Here is a 19360-nt window from a genome sequence, read left to right as displayed (position 1 = left end):
GTGTATCACAGCTTTGTGGAATGTGTCAGGTTACAGCCCCTCTTTGCCTACCTAAAGGGGCTACTCCTCAAATTCTGGATGCACTTCACCCCCACGCTCCTGATCTACAGCTGGCCAGTGCAGAAGGGGGCTGGGCGTTCGGTGGATCTCCTCGAGGGGTTGCTGAAACAGGCTATTCACGGGTTGAGTCGGTGGGTGGTCAAGGAGATGGAGAGAGCTGACTGCCTGCCTGTCTTTCGGGGATATGTCCAGGCCTTTGCAGTGTTGGAGCAGAGACACACAGTTTCTGAGGGGAAGGTAGCCAAATTCAGAGAACGGTGGGCCCCCCAGGGCATCGCGTGAGTGGTAGATGATGAAAATCATGTTTTAATTTGATGTGAGTTGTGATTACCGTTTCTCACGGTTTTGTTGCCACGTGTTTATGGTGGTTCATGCTTTTAACTGTAGCTCTATGAGTGTTTTTAATGTTGTAGTTTGAATGAAGTTTGTATGGTTATAAGAAAAAAGGGTCATCTTATATGCCGAATTTAGGTCGAGCGGTTTTTTTTTTGCGTTGAATTTAAGGTCTAATAAGACCTAATTTTTGAGTACTCTTTAAGGGTTTCAAGATGATTTATACGCTGAAGTATACGATAAGTCTGTTCTATACTGACCTCACATTGACCAAGGTCCTCTCTTTCTCTCTCTGGAGAACACTGAAGCAAAGCATTCATTTAGGACCTTTCTACCTCCAAACACATTGCCTCCTTTATTCTTAAGGGGCCCTATCTTCACTCTTGTTATCTTTCTGTTCTTCAGATATGCATAGAGCAGGGTTGCAGGGGAGAGTGGGAGCTGTGGGAGAGAGAGTGCATACAAAAAGGGATGATAGGAAAGAGGGTGATGGAGTGCAGTGGGGAGAAGGGATAGATGGGGAGAGGTGTATGGTTGGGAGTGATGTGGACTGGGGTTGCAGACAAGAGATGTGGAAGGTGGGTGCTCATTGATATTTGGGATCAATCTGACCCCCCCCCCCCTCATATGAGCCACAGAATACCCAAGTCTCCAACAATCCTACTTGCACCCACCTGCTCAATGTCCCTCCCTTTTAGCAAATCTGTTCCCTTTAGGGACCTGCAGTGCAGTACCAGAGTTGCAATGTAAAAACACAGAAATGCTGGAGGAACTCAGCAGGTCTTGCAGATAAACCGATGATTCGGGCTTGAGCCATTCTTCAGGTGTTGTGGTCAGACCCGAAACATTGGTAATGCATCTTTGCCTCCTCTGGACGCTGCGAGACCTGCTGAGTTCCTCCAGGATTTTGGTGTTTTTCCTACAATCACAATACCTGCAGACATTTGTGTTTCACAAGGATTTTCGTTACCTTTCCAACAATCCTACTTGCACCCACCTGCTCAATGTCCCTCCCTTTTAGCAAATCTGTTCCCTTTAGGGACCTGCAGTGCAGTACCAGAGTTGCAATGTTAATCCACTTCCCAGGCTGCTGGTTCACATACCTCCAGAAAGCGTGGTGAATTTTAACCCATTCGCTAGAAGGTGGCTCTGACACGCTTCACATATCCTCAAGTTGGCACAGACGGGAAGGGTGTTTCACCCTCTGTGTGTGTCGGTGTTGTAGCCATGAGTTTGGTGCAGGATCTGATCAGAATGTCCTCAATGAAACTGTTCTTCATACTGTCTCTCATGTAATCAGTGTGGGATTCAAAGGAAATTCATCAGTGATTGTACCTCCACCTCAGCCCACTTGAATCCCTCTCACCCCTTCCCTTCCCCAACAGAAGTCTACTAATGCAGGCAAGACTTTAGAATCAGAATTTATTGTCATGAACATGTGTCACGAGTTGTGTTGTTTTGCAGCAGCAGTGCATTATGGGTGCAAAATTGCAATAAATTCTATTTCTTCAAGTTAGTGCAAAAGAAGAGGAGAAAAAGTGAGCTGGTGTCTGGGGCTCATTGTCCATTCAGAAATCTGATGGTGGAGGGGAAGAATCTGTTTATGTGCTGTTGAGTGTCCGTCTTCAGGCTCCTGTACCTCCTTCCTGATGGTAGCAGTGAGAAGATTTAAATTTACATTTTTAATTTTTAATTTAAATTTTTTAATTTAGGCATTCAGCACGGTAACAGGCCATTTCCGCCCACAAGTCCATGCTGCCAAATTTACACCCAATTAACCTACACCTTCCCGATACGTTTCAAACGGTGGGAGGAAACTGCAGCCCACGGGGAAAACCAATGCAGACACGGGAAGAACTTACAAACTCCTTACAAACAGCGCGGGATTCAAACCCTGGTCCCAATTACTGGCGCTGTAAAGGCATTGTGCTAACCGCTACGCCAACCGTGCTGCCTGGGGTAGAGGGCATGGGTGATATGGGTCCTTGATGAGAGAATTTTATAGATCTTATAGATATCCTTAATGGAGTGAAGACTAATGCCACTGGCCGAGTTCCCAATTCTCCGTAGCTTTTTCCCATCCTGTGAATTGGCATCTCCACACCAGGCAGTGATAACAAACAGTCAGAATGTTATCCACAGTACATCTGTAGAAATTTGCAAGAGTCTTTGGTGACATTATAGCTGCTGACAAGCCTTCATGATTACATCAACATGGTGGCCCAAGGAGTGTGATCTTCAGAGATGTTGACACGCAGCAATTTATCTTCTCCACTATTTGCTTCACTTTAATTCCTCAAGCTAAGATTGTTCTCTGTGGGTTATTGATGTTTTGGCATAATTTTGTGTCTGTTTTTCTGTCCCTGCCCCATGACAGTGGGTGTTTCTGCCAGACCCAGAGCAGAGATGCCAGCTTGTCCTTCCACCTCCAGTTCACGTGGATTACAGAGCCGCCTGCTTTTGCCACCGTAACCTGATTGAGATTGGCTACGTGTGCTCTGTCTGCTTATCGAGTGAGTTTCAAACAGTTTCTCTCTGTTGTTCAAGTGTCTTCTTGTGTGTTAGTCAGCTTCTTGACAATTTCTCTTTTTGATTTTAGTATTTTGCAACTTCAGCCCTATTTGCACCACCTGCGAGTGAGTACTGAAAGCCCCTTGCCCCCGCCCCCGCTCCTCCTACGCCCCTCGCCCCCACCACCTATTTGCTGCCACGCCCCCACGACCCCCTACTTATGGTTTGGGTTAACATATTTTGCTTTACATTTAGGACTGCTTTCAGAATCGCTCTCCCACCTGTGTTGAAGGCCAAGAAGAAAAAGCCAAGACAGCCGACTCTGAACTATTTGGCAAGCTGATACCAGTGAAGAGGGATGGATCCAGGGCCTTCTCCAGTGGAATGTCCACTACAGCTGCAGCAGGAGCCCATGGAATCAGTGTGGTGATCTTGATTCTTCTCCCACTGTTGGTGCTGTCTCTGATACAATGTTAAACTCCAGGTGTGGCACTGGGGTAAAATATGTACCGACCTCCAAACTTTGGGTCTTTTTTTTGACCAAATTGTGTTTTTTTTTGTAAATGCTCAGATGTGATTTAAAAAAAAACACTGGATAAGGTTCTGGGAATCTGTCGCTGAATAACATCTGCTCCCTGCTTTATACTTTCCCTGGTTTCTTCTTCCTGGATTATATACAGAAAAAATGCTGGAGACCGAGATCAGTGCCATTGAGGTGCATGTCAGTGAGTTGGGAATTCTGGAGACTGGGGTGGGGACCAGTGAGGTGAGACTCCTGGAGACTCCAGAGAGGTGCGTGTTCTGGAGACTGGGATGGAGAAGAGTGAGGTGGGAATCGTGGAGGCTGGGGTGAATGCAAATCCTCTTCGTATTCCTACTGAAACTGGCTGTTGGCAGGCGTAGAACTGGTGACGGACAGGAAACATCTGTCTCCTGGTATGGCCATCCAAGGGGGTGAGAGGGAGTTCTGATTACCATGAATTTCAGTAAAGATTCTAGATCCTGGTTTACAGAAAATTCCAATGCACCAGTTTGTCAATCATGAGATGCTGGGTTTCAAGTGAAGGGAGAAACAGCTGAAAAAGCCAATGCATGAATTGCTTCTGTAATTTTCTGGACTATAGTAGATCTGAGATCAGAATCTGTCCAGTATGGTAATGATCCCAGTGACACCATTTCAGCCTTGAGCAGAAATGTCTCTTACACAATACGTGGATGGAAAGAGAAGCTCTCTCAAGGCTTTTTCAGGTGCATTCTCCGCTAAGAATGTGCCTGAAGAAACAGAAGTGGCCCTTTAAATTGCAGTTCAGGTGGCAGTGTTGAAAGCACAGCACTGGCCACCTGAAAGGACAGTTGCGCCGGGATGTGCATCTGAGCGCATTCCAGCTTGTCCCTTGGTCTGTCAATTCAGGATGGCTGGCTGTCAGCTGGGACAGCCAGCACGGGCTATCAGCGTGGGGACATACCGTGCGGGATGTCCCCACACTGATCCCGCTGCCCCGCTCTCTCCCCACTCACAAGGCTGGAGCGGCCGGCGGGTGAGTACGGGGGCTGGAGCATAGGCTGGGGGGGCTGGGGGGTTACGGGGGCCGGAGCGGCCGGCGGGGGAGAAGGAGGTGCTCAAGTCGGGTACTGGCATTGTTTCGGCCAGCCCCCTTCTCCCCCGCTGGCCGCTCCAGCCCCCTTCTCCCCACTCCCGAAAGTGTGGGGACTGATTTTGTGAGTGGGGAGAGAGCAGGGCACGGGATTAGTGTAGGGACATCCCCGCGCTGACCACCCACGCCGGCTGCCTGACAGTGTGGGGACTGGGAGAGGAGCTGTCAGGCGCTGGCCAGATGGCTGGGGAGGCCACTGTGCTGCAGGGATTATCCCTCTCGGAGGAGGGTTACTAAACTCTCCTTGCAGACGCCTCCTGCACATTCACGTGGCCTTCCCACAGCTGCAGTTTGCCAAAATATGCGCCTTTACAAGTGAGTCAATTGGCCACCTGAAAGTGCCTTCAGTGATCACGTGTTCACTATGCTGTCTTTTTCCCATAGGTTGCACAAAAAGATTAAAATAGCCACATTCATCCAATGAGCTGTGGTGTTTACTATTTATTAATATGAAATACTAGTCATGTGGCCAGTGCCTAATGTCTGGACCACATTGGTATGACCAAAAATAAAACTGGATATTGGTTCCTGGGAACTTTACAGATCTCCAGCAGTGAAACATAAAGATGAGAAGCCCAATGATCACCGTCACCACCTCAAATTACATAGACCGGCTCAACGATTCTTTACTCGGAGTCCCCCACTGTTTTTTAACATTCAAAAAACCATAGAGCCAGACTGCAGATTTGGGAGAGAACGTGCTCTCTTCGGAAGCTTCTTGCATGAACAGGTGCAGCCGCTTCTTGTTTCTGTCACAGTGAAGTGAGGGTTTGAAGCCTGAAATTAAAGGGAATGTAATTTGGTTCAGATCATTTGCCACAACAAAAGACTAACATTTCCATGGATGGATGTTTTCACACTTCACATAGGGGATTAAAGTCTCTGCTGTTCTTCCTTTGAATTAAAAGAATAGAAAAACAGAAGACTGTTTAAACACAGGATACAGAATGTGCTTCTCAGAAGGACCTGACATTTCAAACAGTGCAGAACATGTTTCTTAGAAGGGTCTGAGTGCCATTGCACAGATAAGACTGGACAACAAAAGTTTTTTCAAAAGGTTGGCTTCCTGAAAAAAAAATTGGGGACTTTGAAAGACAACTTCTTGATGAATCGAAATATAATTTGAGATTTGCTGTGTCATGTAGAATGTTGGAGAAACATAAACATAACTTTTATTGAATTTAGCATGTTTAATCACATAATGATGCTGACCTAAAAATGTTTTGCCACTGATTTTCATCTGAACTCAGCTTCTGGTGCTTCTCATGTCAGTGTCCAACAATAGTTGGCCACCATTCCAGTTGCCCTGATACTGTTTTCCATGGTCGCAATATCCTGGGGAAACCTTTCACCACGATCTTCACTGAGTGCACCAAGATCAGCAGGGAAATGCAGAAAATTAATTTTCAATAACATGTTGCACTTCAAGGTTTTGTAGGCTTGAAGTAGACTTAAAATATGACAGGAAATCACAAAAATAGGTTATATCTTAAAAGTGGTTTGTGATAGGAAAATTCTAATATGATTTTTGTGATCAGCAGCCAATAAGACACAAAATACACCCAAAAGTGACCAGGAAGCAAAATCTTTGTTGTCCAGTGTAATTAGAAGCAAGGACAGCAAGTAATTAGGAAGGCCAATAAAATGTTGGGTGACTGATCATTGATCTGAGACCTGATTTCCTTCTCCATACACACCTCCTGCCTTGCTGTGTATTTCCAGTAGTTTGTTTTTATTTCCTATCCTTCTGCAGTTTTTTGGTTACTGAGATAATGAAGTAGCAAAGTAGAAATGTCTTGCAATAACTGGGGTGCTGGAGGGACTATACCTGGACACAGGTGTACAGGTTTGGACACTTAATTAAGGTGGGAATACTTCCTTTGGAGACAATACAGAGAATGTTCAGAAGGTACTTTTTGGGATTAGGATTGTATTAATGAGGAAATACTGAGCAAATTGATAAAAGCTCAGAAGAATGAAATGTGATCTTATTGAAACCCATCTTACTGGGAGAAGAAATGGTGGTGCTGGTGCAGACCCAGGGAGAGCAAGCAATGGAGATGCAGCACTGCTCTGCAGGGTCCTATCGCCTGGGTCTAACGGTGACAGCTCTGTACAGGCTTTAAACAGCCTACTGAAGGAGTCGATGGTGTTTATATTTAAAATCCTGAAACCACTCAGGTGGCACCTTTGCTTGGCAGTGGCCTGGAGGGATTGTAGATTCTAGTGGAGCAGCAGACCGGCATAGGGCTCTGATTGCCAACAGATAGAACAGGGGTCTATGGGGCTGCAGGAATTGGCAAAGGTGGATCCACGGACACTCAGTGACTGACGGAACTCTCTTTTGCTTCTCTTTCTCTTGCTGTTAGGGGCGCTGGTGACTCTTTATCTGGTTTACCGCAGAGTAAAATAAATTTTGTGTAAGATTACATTTTCTTTTTTATTACATGACACTAAAAGGCTCTTGTATCAGGTTCAGAGGGAGATAGGCTGTTGGGTGCTGAAGGGATGTTTACATTTGAGTAGACCCTGCAACTGGGAGCATGGTTTCAGAATGGGGGGGGTTGCCCATTAAAGGAGAACTGAGGAGGACTTTGCTCAGTTAGTTGCTGCATGAGAGAGGTGTAAAGATGGTTTTAGGAATGCAAAGAGACATAGATAGGTTAAGTGAGTGGGCAAGGGTCTGGAAGATGGACTACATATGAGGTGATTCACGATGGAAGGCAAAATGGAAAATAGATTATTATTTAAATAGCAAGCGATTGCAGCATGCTGCCGTGCAGAAGGACTTGGGAGTGATTGTGCATGAATCCCAAAAGATTGGTTTGCAGATGCAACAAAAGTGAGTGAAGCATGAAAGCCTTGCAGACAGCTATCAAGAGGGCAAATAGAATCTTGGCCTTAAATGCTACAGGGATTGAATTTAAGAGCTGGAAGGTTATGCTGGAACTGTACAAGGTTCTGGTGAGGTCAAATCTGGAGTACTGTGTGCAGTTCTGGTCTTGTTACCTGAGGAAAGATGCGCTGGCTTTGGAGGCAGTGGAGAGGAGGTTCACCAGGTTAATTCCAGAGTTGACCTATGAGGAGAGATTGAGTCGTCTGGGACAGTACTCGCTGGAATTTATAAGAATTAGAGGGGATCTTATAGAAACATATAAAATTATGAAAGACATAGATAAGATTGGTAGGGGAGACCAGAACTAAAGGATATAGCCTCAAGATCCTGGGTAGTAGATTTAGGAGGGAGATGAGGGGGAACTGCTTTCCCAGAGGGTGATGGAATTTGCACAGCCATTGAAGCAGTGGAGGTGACCTCAGTAAATATATTTAAGAAAAGATTGGATAGATTTTTACATCGTATGGAAATTAAGGGATACGGAGAATAGGCAGGCAGATGGAGATGAGCCTATCATCAGATCAGCCATGATCTCTTTGAATGGTGGGGAGCAGGCTCAACGGGCCAAATGGCTGACTCGTGTTCCTGTTTCTTATGTTCTTAATGTATGCAGAGGGAGATGGATTTTGAATTTTTTTTGGAGGGGGCGTTAATGGGGAATAAGTAAGAATGTGGAACATCTCATCAAGTGGGAATCTCCTTTCTTTTGATGAATTGCATATATAGGCAGCTATAAGGATCCAGCTGTTACTGCTGGTTTTATTTGATGCTGACCTTGTGATAAGGAGTGGATACCAGTTTATTGTCAAACTACATATATGACATACAACCCTGAAATTCTTTTTCCTGTAGGCAAGACATAATAACCACTTATTGGAAGTGCAAAAACAAACTACTCAATGAACACATGAAAACAAACTGAAATACAGAAAAAAAATCAATAAAGTGCACAAGTCAGAGTCCTTAAACGAGTCCCTGATTGAGTTTGTTGTTGAGGAGACTGATGGTGGAAGGGTAGCAGCTGTTCCTGAACCTGGTGGTGTGAGTCTTGCAGCATCGACATCTCTTTCCTGATGGCAGCAGTGAGAACAGAGTGTGTGCTGGGTGGTGTGGATCCTTGATGATTGCTGCTGCTCTCTGACAGCAGTGCTCCATGTTCAGTGGTTCTTAAGGTTTTTCTTTCCACTCACATACCTTTTTAAGTATTCCCTATGCCATAGATGCTCTGTGATTAGTAAGGGATGCTTAAGGTGGTATGTGGGTGGAAAGAAAAAGGTTGAAAACCACTGTTTTAATTGTCCCTAATTGACTCGTCATGTGCACGGTTTCATAACTCCAAAGGAAATGGGCCAATGACAATTTTTCTCAAGCAAAATATTTCAGTTATAATTGGGTCTAGAACAGTGGTTCTCATCCTTCCCTTCCCACTCACATAGTGTGTTGGGTCCAGGAAAGGTCCTCTGAGATAGTGTCTCCTATTCCAATAACATTTTGGATATAACAATGGTTCTGTTGTGGATGGATCTTGATAACACTTCAGTGTCTGAGGGAAACATGTGTTTAAATCTATCCAGCTGCTGGTCTCTCCTCCATAGCAGCTGACTGATACAGAAGCTTCCGTAGTAGTTGTTTCTGCAGTGGGAGTTGGTTTGGAATGGTATTCGGAGGCATTGGGGCTGCTGTTTTCATGGCAGGCAGAAGGCAATTTTGTGTGACATTACATGCTCTGTTCTGCAGTAGAAGTCCAAATATCCAGATGCCTGAAATCTGCACTTCCAAGAATCCAGACTTTTCAAAAAAACTCAAACTTTAAAAATTAAGCAGGCATTTATGTGCATGCATGCAATAGTGCCCAAATGCACAGTGGCAACCATACACAGCATACTTATTTACACACCCATGATAATGGATCCTAAAGTAGATAAACTTTGCAGAGTGAAGAGAAAGAAGAATTAATTGGCCCTGAGTGACAAACCTGAAATAAATAAGTGTTATATATAGAGAATTTAGGTTAAAATGGCTTAAGTTAAAATGTGATGATTAATCATAAAAAGGGAAGCCAGAACGGACAGGGAGCTTACTAGCAGCCAAGGACAAAAGGTTCAGCTGGATATGTTTTTTTAAACATATCTTTTCATGGTCATAGTGAGAGACATGCAGGAGACAAAAGATTGATAAGAAGGGTGAGAAACAGAATTTAGTGTATGTAGAGTTCGCAGCGTACGTAACGAACGTGATAATTAAAAATGCAGTTGTACTTTGCAATACTAACCAATTAAAACAGTATTAATAAGTAGGGGAAGGGCAAACAACAAGGGTATAAAAATCAATGCACTGTATGTATCGGGGCTTAACTGGTGAGAAGCCAGTTGAGTCCAACTCTGCAGACTTGTAAATAAAGCTTGTCGTGTCATCAGTTTTAAAGAGACTCATGTGTGAGAAGTTTTATTTCTGACAATAAGAAACTAGAATGTGGTGTGAGTAATACTGTTCTCATGGAATTTGTGATATTAAAAAAATCCATGGAACAATCCATGGAAAAGGTTGTTAAATTTGTGGAACAGAACCATAGCTTCAGCCAGGACATTATGCATGTGCACAAGGTGCAGAATAATCTCATCACAAAGAATTACCAAGTCGTAAACAAGGTAATAAACTAAAATATTTAAATAAAGCAAAAGAGGTGTCAAGCAGCTGCGGCGGAATCCGTGTGTTCCATCCACGGGCAGTGCAGCTTTATTCCTCCTCCTCTAGTTTAAATTTTAAAAGAATCCGGAAAATCCAGACTGACCCAATCCCTGAGCAGCCTGGATATTTGGACTTCTATTGCATTACATGGGAATGAAAAGAAAGCTTGAAAGAGGAAAGGAAAGAAGTTCTGGGAGTGAAGAATATTTTTGCTAGTTTGGATTTTGTCTCACCTTTAGGAAGTTGGATTGGGTATCAACGGTGTTTACCCGCACTCCAGACATGCTCTTAGCCAGACGTTTGGTACTTGGAGAGAAATTTATGCCGGAGTAAGTAGTCCAGGGAGATTCGTTCAGAGGGCAGGATGTGTGAGGTGCTGAAGCCGGCTTGGGAGCCAATCTCCTTCTTATGAGAAGGGCAAAGTGTTGCTTTTCTTCATTAAGCTGTCTCATTCTTGTAACCTTTTGATACTCCAGTCTCTTCAGGTTCTGCAATAGAGACCGAACAATCCATTTAACTTAACTCATTTGCCTGGGCGATGTCTCGAACTCTAGAATAATGAAACAGAAACCTGGAAGCACTCAGCAGGTCAGACAGCAACTGTGGAAAAAGAAACAGTTAACGTTTCAGGCCAAAGACGGTCTCCGGAACTCTCTCTATCTGCAGGTACTTGCTTAGTGTTTTTATGTTGATGCACGATCAATTGCACAAAGACTGAAGTAATCGGAACTGAAGGCTTTTATTACCAAGAGATGGACAGCATCGCTTGTGTTGCTCACTCACACTGACCCGAACTCGAACCGGGGGCAGGCTTGTGGCATGACAGCCTTTATAGGGGAGAAAGAGGAGGAGTCACGAGCCGGCCAGTGAGAGTAGGGTCAACCAGGAAAGGTCATGTCATTTACATATACACACAAGTACAATAGTGGTTTCACCATACCAGTGGCTGCAGATTTTTTAAATTTCCAAACTCCTGTCTTGAATCCAGATGGTTCTGTGCTTCTCCAGAAAATAAATCTCTCCAGGCCCACACATGATTTCGCTCGCTCCCCTTTCTCGTTAATTCAACGTCAGTGAAGGCCATAGTTCTCTGATATTATTCTAGGCCACAGTAGGTGAGTCAGCATCCAAAATTGCAAGTGTAGGGATTTAACGTAGGGTGCTTGGGAAATAACATTGAGAAGGGGTGATAAATACAGCTCTGAAGATCTTGTATTTAAACACCCACAGCATGAAATAAGGTTGAAGATCTAGTAGCACAGCTGGAAGTTGGCAGGTATAATGTGGCATCACTGAGTCGTGGCTGAAAGAAAACTGCAGCTGGGAATTAAATGTCTGTGGATACATGTTTTATCAGAAGGACAGGAAGGTGGGCAAAGGGGTGGGGTGGTCTGCTGTTTAAAAATGGAATTAAATCTTTTGAAAGAAGAGACATTGGATCTCCCTGTGGGCAGAATTAAGAAATTGTCAGGATGAAAAGATGTACACAGGCCTCCAAACAGTAGCCAGGATGAGGCATGCAAGCTAAGAGAGGGAGATAGAGAAGGCATGCAAAAAAGGACAATGTTACAATAGTCATGGTGGATTTCAATATGTAGGTTGATTGAGAAAACCAAGTTGGTACTGGATCCCAGAGAAGGAATTTATCGAACGCCTTCAGGATAGCTTATGGCTGAACTGACCAGGTAAATGGCAGTTCTGGATTGGGTATTGTGAATGAGACAGAGTTGATTAGGGAGCTGAATGTAAGGGAACCCTTTGTAGGAAGTGATTATAATTTAATAGAATTCGCCCTGCAGGGTGAAAGGGAGAAACTAAAATCAGATTCGTCAGTACACCAGTGGAATAAAGGGAATTATGGAGGTGTGAGGGAGGAACTAGCTAAAAGTTGATTGGAATGACACACAGGCAGGGAGGATGGCAGAAGTTTCTGCAAGAACTAAGGAAGGTGCAGGACAGGTATATTCCAAACAAGAATAAATGTTTGAATGAAAAAAATAACACAACTGTGGCTGGAAAAAGAAGTTAAAAGTAAAATGAAAAGCAAAAAATAAAGGGTCTACAAGAAAGCAAAAATTAGTGGGAAGATAGAGGACTGAGAATCATTTAAAAGTGTACAGAAAGCAGAGAAGTAGGTTATTAGGAAGGGAAGTAAGCTCGCAAATAACATCAAAAATGATACAAAAATATTGTTAAGTACAATATATTAAGAATAAAAAAAGAGGGAAGAGTAGACATAGGACCAATAGAAATTGGTCTATTGGCATGGGAATGAGGCAGGGAATTGAAATGGGATTCCACTGAGAGAGCTGGGAGATCCCGCTCTCAACCAAGTGATTTCCCAGCATGAGTCTAGTCTCTCCGATGTAGAAGAGACCATAATGGGAGCACCAGTTGCAGTAGATGTTTTTACTTCAACCACTGTGTTTACAGATTTTCGTGTTTTACTGTACTTCTATACAAATATCCCCATGCAATGTCTTTTCTGGCATCGCACAATGTTCATGCATACAATTGATCAGGCCCCAGGGATTCATCCCACTTTCTCCAAAACAACGGACCCAACCAGTCCCCCTTGACCACCACCCGCCTTCGCTTGTCCTCACCCTCAATAACTTCTCCTTTGACTCATCCCACTTTCTTCAGGGGCAGCAGGCAATTTCTGCCGATAGTGATTCTTCATCTGCCTTATGACAGACTAAATTCAATTTCATGTAATATTACATCTGTTTTATTACGTGACAATGAAAGAATCTTGGATCAGATTAAGGGAGTAGCCATGGTACCCACAAGGACCCCAGCTATGCCTGCCTCTTCATTGGCTACATGGTTCAAAGCTACATCCATACTACAAACCTATGCAAACAGAGCTCTTCAACTCTTCCTCTGCTACATCAACGTCTACATTGGTGTTGCTTCATGCACCCACGATGAGCTTGTCACCTCTATCCACTTTTCTGACAACTTCTACCCCAAACTCAAATTCACGGTCCATCTTGAGCAACACTCTCCCTTTTCTTGACTCTCTGTCTCCATCTCGGGAGACAAACTCAACGGACATTTTCTACAAACCCACTAATTCCCACAGCTACCTCAACTCAACCTCTTCACACCCTATCCTCTGTTAGGATTCGATTCCTGTCTCACAATTCCTCTGCCCCCATCACATCTGTTCCTAGGACAAGGCTTTACATGCCAGATCATCTGAAATGTCCTCTTCATTTAAAAAAACATGGCATGAACGTTGTTATGTATTTTTATCTTTGCTACATAAAGTTCACTGTTGAGTTTCTCCAGAATTGTGTTTTTACCAGGGATATTTGTATTGCCATTAGCCAAGGGCATGCAGTGGTAAGACTGAAAGGGGTTAATGTTGTGTCTTTATTTCAAAAAAAGTCTGTAAGGATGAGCCAAGGAGCTATAGATTAATGTTCAGTGGTGGAAAGATATTGGCAGCCATTTTGAGAGGCAGCATCTACTTTTGAATAGGAAAATTACCTCGGGATAATCAGCATGACTCAGTGTGTCATGGACCTGATTCATTTTTTGAAGAAATGATGAAGAAGATTGTTGAGGAAAGAGTGGTTAATGTGTTCCACGTGGGCTTCACCATTGATCACATGGTAGGCTGGCCCAGAAGGTCATATCATATAGGACCCAGGGTGAGCTGACACACTGGATTCGGAATTGGTATTGTGACAGGGGACAGAGGGTGGCCAAGCAAGATTGTTACTCAGACCAGCAATATGCCACGGACAACAATGCAGGGTCTACTGTGGTTTGTCATCTGGATTAATGACTGCAATGACAATGTAGGTAGCCTGGTTCGTAAATTTGTGCTGATATCAAAATTGGTGGGACTGTGGACTGTGAAGAAAGCTGTTCAAAACTACAATACAATGTCGGAAGGTGTACAGTCATGCACTTTGGTAGAAGAAATGAACAGGCAAACTGTTTTTTTTAAATGGGAAGAAAATTGAAAATTCCCAGATGCAAAGGAATATGGGTATCTGTGTGCAGGGTCACCTGAAGGTTAACTTGCAGGTGGAGTCGGTGGGGAAGAAGGCTGGCATTCATTTCAAGAGGAATGGAATGAAAGAGCAAGGATGAGATATTGAGGCTTTAGGGTGAGACCTCTGGATCACCTCAAAAACAGCAATTAATATATATGGCTGCTCTTCATTGACTACAGCTCGGCCTTCAACACCATTATTCCTTCAGTGCTGGTCAACAAGCTACAAACCCTAAGCCTCTGTACCACCATCTGCAACTGGATCCTTGCATTCCTCATCGGAAGACCACAGTCAGTATGAATCGGAAACAACGTCTCCTCCTCAACACAATCACACTCAAGGATGCGTGCTTAGCCCACTGCTCTGTTATACACCCATGACTGTTTGGCCAGGCACAATTCCAATGCTATCTACAAGTTTGCCAATGACTCCACAGTTGTTGGCACAATCACAAATGGCAATGAGGAAGTGTACAGGAGGGAGATAGGTCAGCTCGTTAAATGGTATCACACCAACAAACTTGTGCTCAATGCTAGCAAAACCAAGGAGGTGACTGTGGACTTCAGGAGGAAGTCAGGGGAACACAAGCCAGTCCTCATCAAGGGCTCAGTGGTGGAGAGGATCAAGGACTTCAAATTCCTGGGTGTCAACATCTCCGAGAATCTGTCCTGGAGCCTCCATGTTGATGCAATAACAAAGAAGGCTCACCAGTGGCTATACTTCGTGAGGTGTTTAAGGAGATTCGGTATATCACCGAAGACTCTTGTAAACTTCTACAGGTGTACCGTGGAGAGCTTTCTGGCTGGTTGCATCACTGTCTGGTGTGGAGACGCCAACTCTCAAGACAAGAATAAACTCCAGAGGGTTGCTTGCGACATCACAGGCACCAAACTTAACTCCATCGAGGACATCTACATGATGTGGGGTCTTAAAAAAGCAGCCTCTCTCCTCAAAGACCCCCACCACCCAGGCCACGACCTCTTCACTCTGCTACCATTGGGGAAAAGGTACAGGAGCCTAAAGACGAGCACTCAGCGGCATAAGGGCAGCTTCTTCCCCACTGCCATAGCTTCATGAATAATTAATGAACCATAGACATTGCCTTACTTTTCATGCACTAGTTTTAAAAATTATTGTTGTAAGGTGGTTTATATGAATGTTTGTACTGTGATACTGCCGGAAAACACCAAATTTTGTGACTTGTTCATGACAATAAATCCTGATTTGCACTTGGAATATTATGAGGATTTCTGGGCTCCTCATTTAAGAAAGGGGTTGCTTATGCTGGAGTGGGTTCAGAGAAGGTTCACAAGAATGATTCCAGGAATGAAAAGGATTATCCTATGAGAAGCAGTTGACAGCTCTTGGCCCGTACTTGTTGGTATTTAGGAGAATGAGGGGGAATCTCATTGAAACATTTAGAAAGTTGAACGGTATGGACAGAGTAAATGTAGAAAGGTCATTTCCCATGGTGGGAAAGTCTTGGACAAGAAGATTGAAAGGCGTCCACTGAGACCAGAGATGTGGAGGGATTCCTTTAGCCAAAGGGCGGTAATTCCGTAGAGGCCAAGTCATTGGGTGTATTTAAGGCAGAGATTGATAAGTTCTTCATTAGCCATGGCATCAAAAGTTATGGGCAGAAGGCCGAGTGCAGTGCCAGATTAAGGTATTGCGGAGGGGCTCTAAATAGTGCCGGCTGGCACATGCACGGTGAGTGGGGAAGCACTTGCACTGAAATCGTCTCCCCTCTCCCTCCCAAAACAAAATGGGATCAATGGCTGTCTTGGTAACCCATAATCCTCATGTGGCTAGAACCGCTCTGCATTTCCCTGGCGCTGACACTGGCAGAGTAGTTCCAGCTGTGGGGGATTTTGGGTAACCAAGATGGCCATTGCTCCTGCATCATCGCAAGCTGCTGGGGATAGTCTGTGCTAATAGTCTCGATTAAATTTGTTAATGATTTTAGCCAATTATCTCCTTTGAATGGAATTATTAACACAGACTCTCAGTGGAATCTGATAGATGCTGCTTAAAGATGAAAACAAAAATATTTCTCATAATTCATAGTACATAAATGCAAGGGGCTTTGAAATGACGGTGCCCATGGCATTTGCTACTCTCGCTACTATATTAATCCAGACCTGGCTGAGTGGGGAAATGGATCAACTCATGATTGAATAGTGGGGCAGACTTGATGGGTTGAATAGCCTTTTTCTATTCCAATGTCTCATGGTTTTATGATCCAGGTGAACAAGGAAACTTGACCAAGGAATTTAATTAATGTTAAACCAGGGCAGGACTTGAACAGGAGATGCCAGTAGAGACTTGAGGGTACAGGTGCACAGTTCCACGAAAGTGATGACACATGTAGACAGGCTGGTGATAAAGCAATTGGCATGCTTGCCTTTATTGATCAGGCATTGAGTGCAGGAACAGAGGATCGACACAGGACTATAAGACATAAGAGTGGAAATAGGCTATTCAGCCCATCGCATCACACTACTATTCAGGTTGTTCTGACATTTAGGACATTGATGATCCACGCATGGAAAATTGGGTGTAGTTCTGCTCACCCAATTGTTATTTATACGGAAATAAAATTTAAATAAAATCATGAGACTGTTACTGGGTCAGGCTGCTTTAGTAGATACACAGGCTGGGACCTTTCTCCCTGAAACCTCGGAGACTGAGGGAGACATTGATCAAGCTTTGTAAAATCAGGTAGGGGCAAAGATGAATAGTCTTACTATCTTTCCCAGGGTAAGGGAGGCTTAAACTGAAAGGCATGGGTTTAAGATGAGAAGGGAAAGATTTAAGAGTTTTGAGGGGCACCTCTTCACACAGACAGTTTGCGGACTGTAAAATTCTGACTCAATGACTCTTGCACAAAAGTCTTTAGCAAACAATGAAGGGATGTAATAAAGGTCCCGACCTAAAACATCACTTACTTCCTTGTTGTTTGATCAAATAGATTCTTTAGCACATCAATCAACATTAATATTTTGAAAGCCTCAATAAAATCATCCATTTAAATTCATATATATCAGTTCGATATCCAAATGAATCTTGGTGCCCGAATTCATTCTGGTGACTGGTGAGCGCTTCCTCAGATGGTCTGGGTAGGATCTGACCAGGACTGAGTATGAGAGAGTGGGGGGGGGGGGGGGTGAACGACTGTGGAAGGGATGTGTCCAGGACTGTGGGAGGGGAATATGTGACCAGTACTGTGGAGGGAGGGGGTGACAGGGACTTTGTGGGTGGGGGTGCGGGTGTGACAGGGATTGTGGGGGTAAGGGTAACCAGGACTGTGAGGTGGGTGTGACTGGGACTGAGTGGATGGACCTTCTCTGCCCACTCCCTCCAGACCATTCACTGATCCGAGATGGTTGTAAAATCTGCGGCGTCAGTTGAGTTTAGTTTGTCCTGCCAAGATCTCTCCTGACTGTTCCCTGCCAATTACCCAAATTGAGTTGCGACCAACGTCCAGGAAAACACTGGAGATCATTGCGGAGTGAGCAGGTTCAGAGTTGGGAAAATTTCCCCGGGTGTGAGATGATTGGTGTTTGGACTGATATCTTTAAGAAACCAACAAACGTACCTCAATCAGGGCTCTCTGGTCCCGAATGAACTGATTGTGAAGAGACTTAGGTGCTGCCATTATGTCGGCGACACACAGAGAGAAGACGGGATCATTTCTGGCCAGGAAGGTCAAGGACAGTCGAAGACTGGTTTCCAATTCTGTTGGCACCCTTGGAGAGCGCCCAAAAGGGTGTTTTAACTCCCGATCCATGGCACCACGAGGAATGAAGCAAGGACCGGAGCCCGGCTGAAGGCTGCACGGATTCCGAAAGGCTCTAATTGGATTTAATCTGCAGCCAGTGTCACATTTTTTATTGGTGTTAAACATTACCCAAGGGATTAACGAGTAACAGCTTGTCTATATTATTTATAGTCAATGAAACCGCGGGCAAATCATCTTGAGGGTGTCACTGGCTGGAGATATTTCCAGGTCAGCGAGAACAAGCATCACCCCTCGTTTGGAATTGACCCAAGTTAAAGCCCTTGGTTCAGACCGTTCAGCGATGAAGGTTCAGCCCCCAAGAGTAAACTAAAAAGCTGAAAATAAAAACATACAGCTGGAGAAACTCAGCAGATCAAATAGTGTCCTTTATAGATTAAAGTTACAAAGCCAACATTTAAGTCTTTCATCTACCTCGAGCCTGAAACATTGGTGATGTATCTTCATCTTGGCTACATAAAGGACACTGTTTGACCTGCTGAGTGTCTACAGACTCTCATGTTTTACTCTAACTTAAAGCTGAGGCGAGATTTTTTTTTGCAGAAGTTGTTGAGTTTAAAATGAAGCGAATGATTGCCACCAGGATTCATGCAGTTACTCAGTAACTACGTCTACAGTTTGGAGAGTGGTTCCTTCTGACAAGATCTCCGACCTGAAAGACTGACTCGGTTCCTTCTCACCCCCACCCCATTTCCCCCCCCCCCCCCCCCCCACACCATTCAGTCTTTATTCAGATACTTCCCTGTCCTTTACTCACACCTTGAGGAATGGTTTAGGACGGAAGTATCAGTAATCTATCTTTACCTCCGCTGGATGCTGCGAGACTGGCTGAGTTCCTCCAGCATTTCTGTGTATTTTAACTACAATCGCAGTGCCTTTCACTCCTCTTCCCACAGTCGTGGCCTCAGGGCCTGCGGAGTATTTCCGGCACTTAGTTTGATTTGTTTTGCTTTATTTTCACCTACATTCCTTGGATATTCTTTCCCAGAGGCACATCAGGAACGTGGAAGATCATGGCAGACCTTGGAGACAAACCCCAAAGCAGACCTCTTTCACTTCAGAGTGGCTGCTGAGGCAATGTTTGGGCTTAATTTTGGTGAACAGAACAAAACGTTGTCAGCAAAGTCTCTTTCATGCAAATGCTGTGAATTGTGGGCTTTTCTTTTCAGTGGCAGCTTGTGTTCCCGTTGAAGGCATGAAGTTCCCAAGCAGGACGAAGGGTAATGGCCTTGATGAAGCGCTCAAGCCTAAAATGTTGGTGATGTATCTTTGTCTTGGCTATATAAAGTACACTGTTTGATCTGCTGAGTTTCTCCAGCTTTGTGTTTTCAGGATAATGTCCGTACTCACTCAGCATCATATCTCCCAGTCTGTCATATTGTAAAGAATTGAAGCTGCAGGGAAT

At 44.3% G+C, this 19360-nt stretch overlaps 1 protein-coding gene and 1 long non-coding RNA gene across 5 annotated transcripts in view; one reads left to right on the top strand and one right to left on the bottom strand.

The window, feature by feature from the left end:
- Positions 1-5739, top strand: part of gtf2h3 (general transcription factor IIH, polypeptide 3) — a 42903-nt gene extending 37164 nt beyond the window's left edge. For all 4 annotated transcript variants that reach the window (XM_069933496.1, XM_069933498.1, XM_069933499.1 and 1 more), the window contains 3 exons: positions 2771-2906; positions 2993-3029; positions 3160-5739. In XM_069933496.1, the coding sequence (XP_069789597.1) occupies positions 2771-2906; positions 2993-3029; positions 3160-3247 (261 nt within the window). In that variant the 3' untranslated portion in view covers positions 3248-5739. The remainder of the gene's footprint in view (positions 1-2770; positions 2907-2992; positions 3030-3159) is intronic.
- LOC138761416 (uncharacterized) lies at positions 4994-10939 on the bottom strand. Its single transcript, XR_011356315.1, has 3 exons — positions 10890-10939; positions 10377-10631; positions 4994-5336 (listed from the first exon to the last, which is right to left on the bottom strand). It is a non-coding gene; the product is annotated as an uncharacterized lncRNA (long non-coding RNA).
- Between the last annotated feature and the right edge of the window lie 8421 nt (positions 10940-19360).

Source organism: Narcine bancroftii, chromosome 4, assembly GCF_036971445.1.
Source record: "Narcine bancroftii isolate sNarBan1 chromosome 4, sNarBan1.hap1, whole genome shotgun sequence".
In the NCBI taxonomy this organism is placed as follows: Eukaryota; Metazoa; Chordata; class Chondrichthyes; order Torpediniformes; family Narcinidae; genus Narcine; species Narcine bancroftii.
Note: the sequence above shows the minus strand (reverse complement) of the source record. Positions and strands in the feature narration are given on the sequence as shown.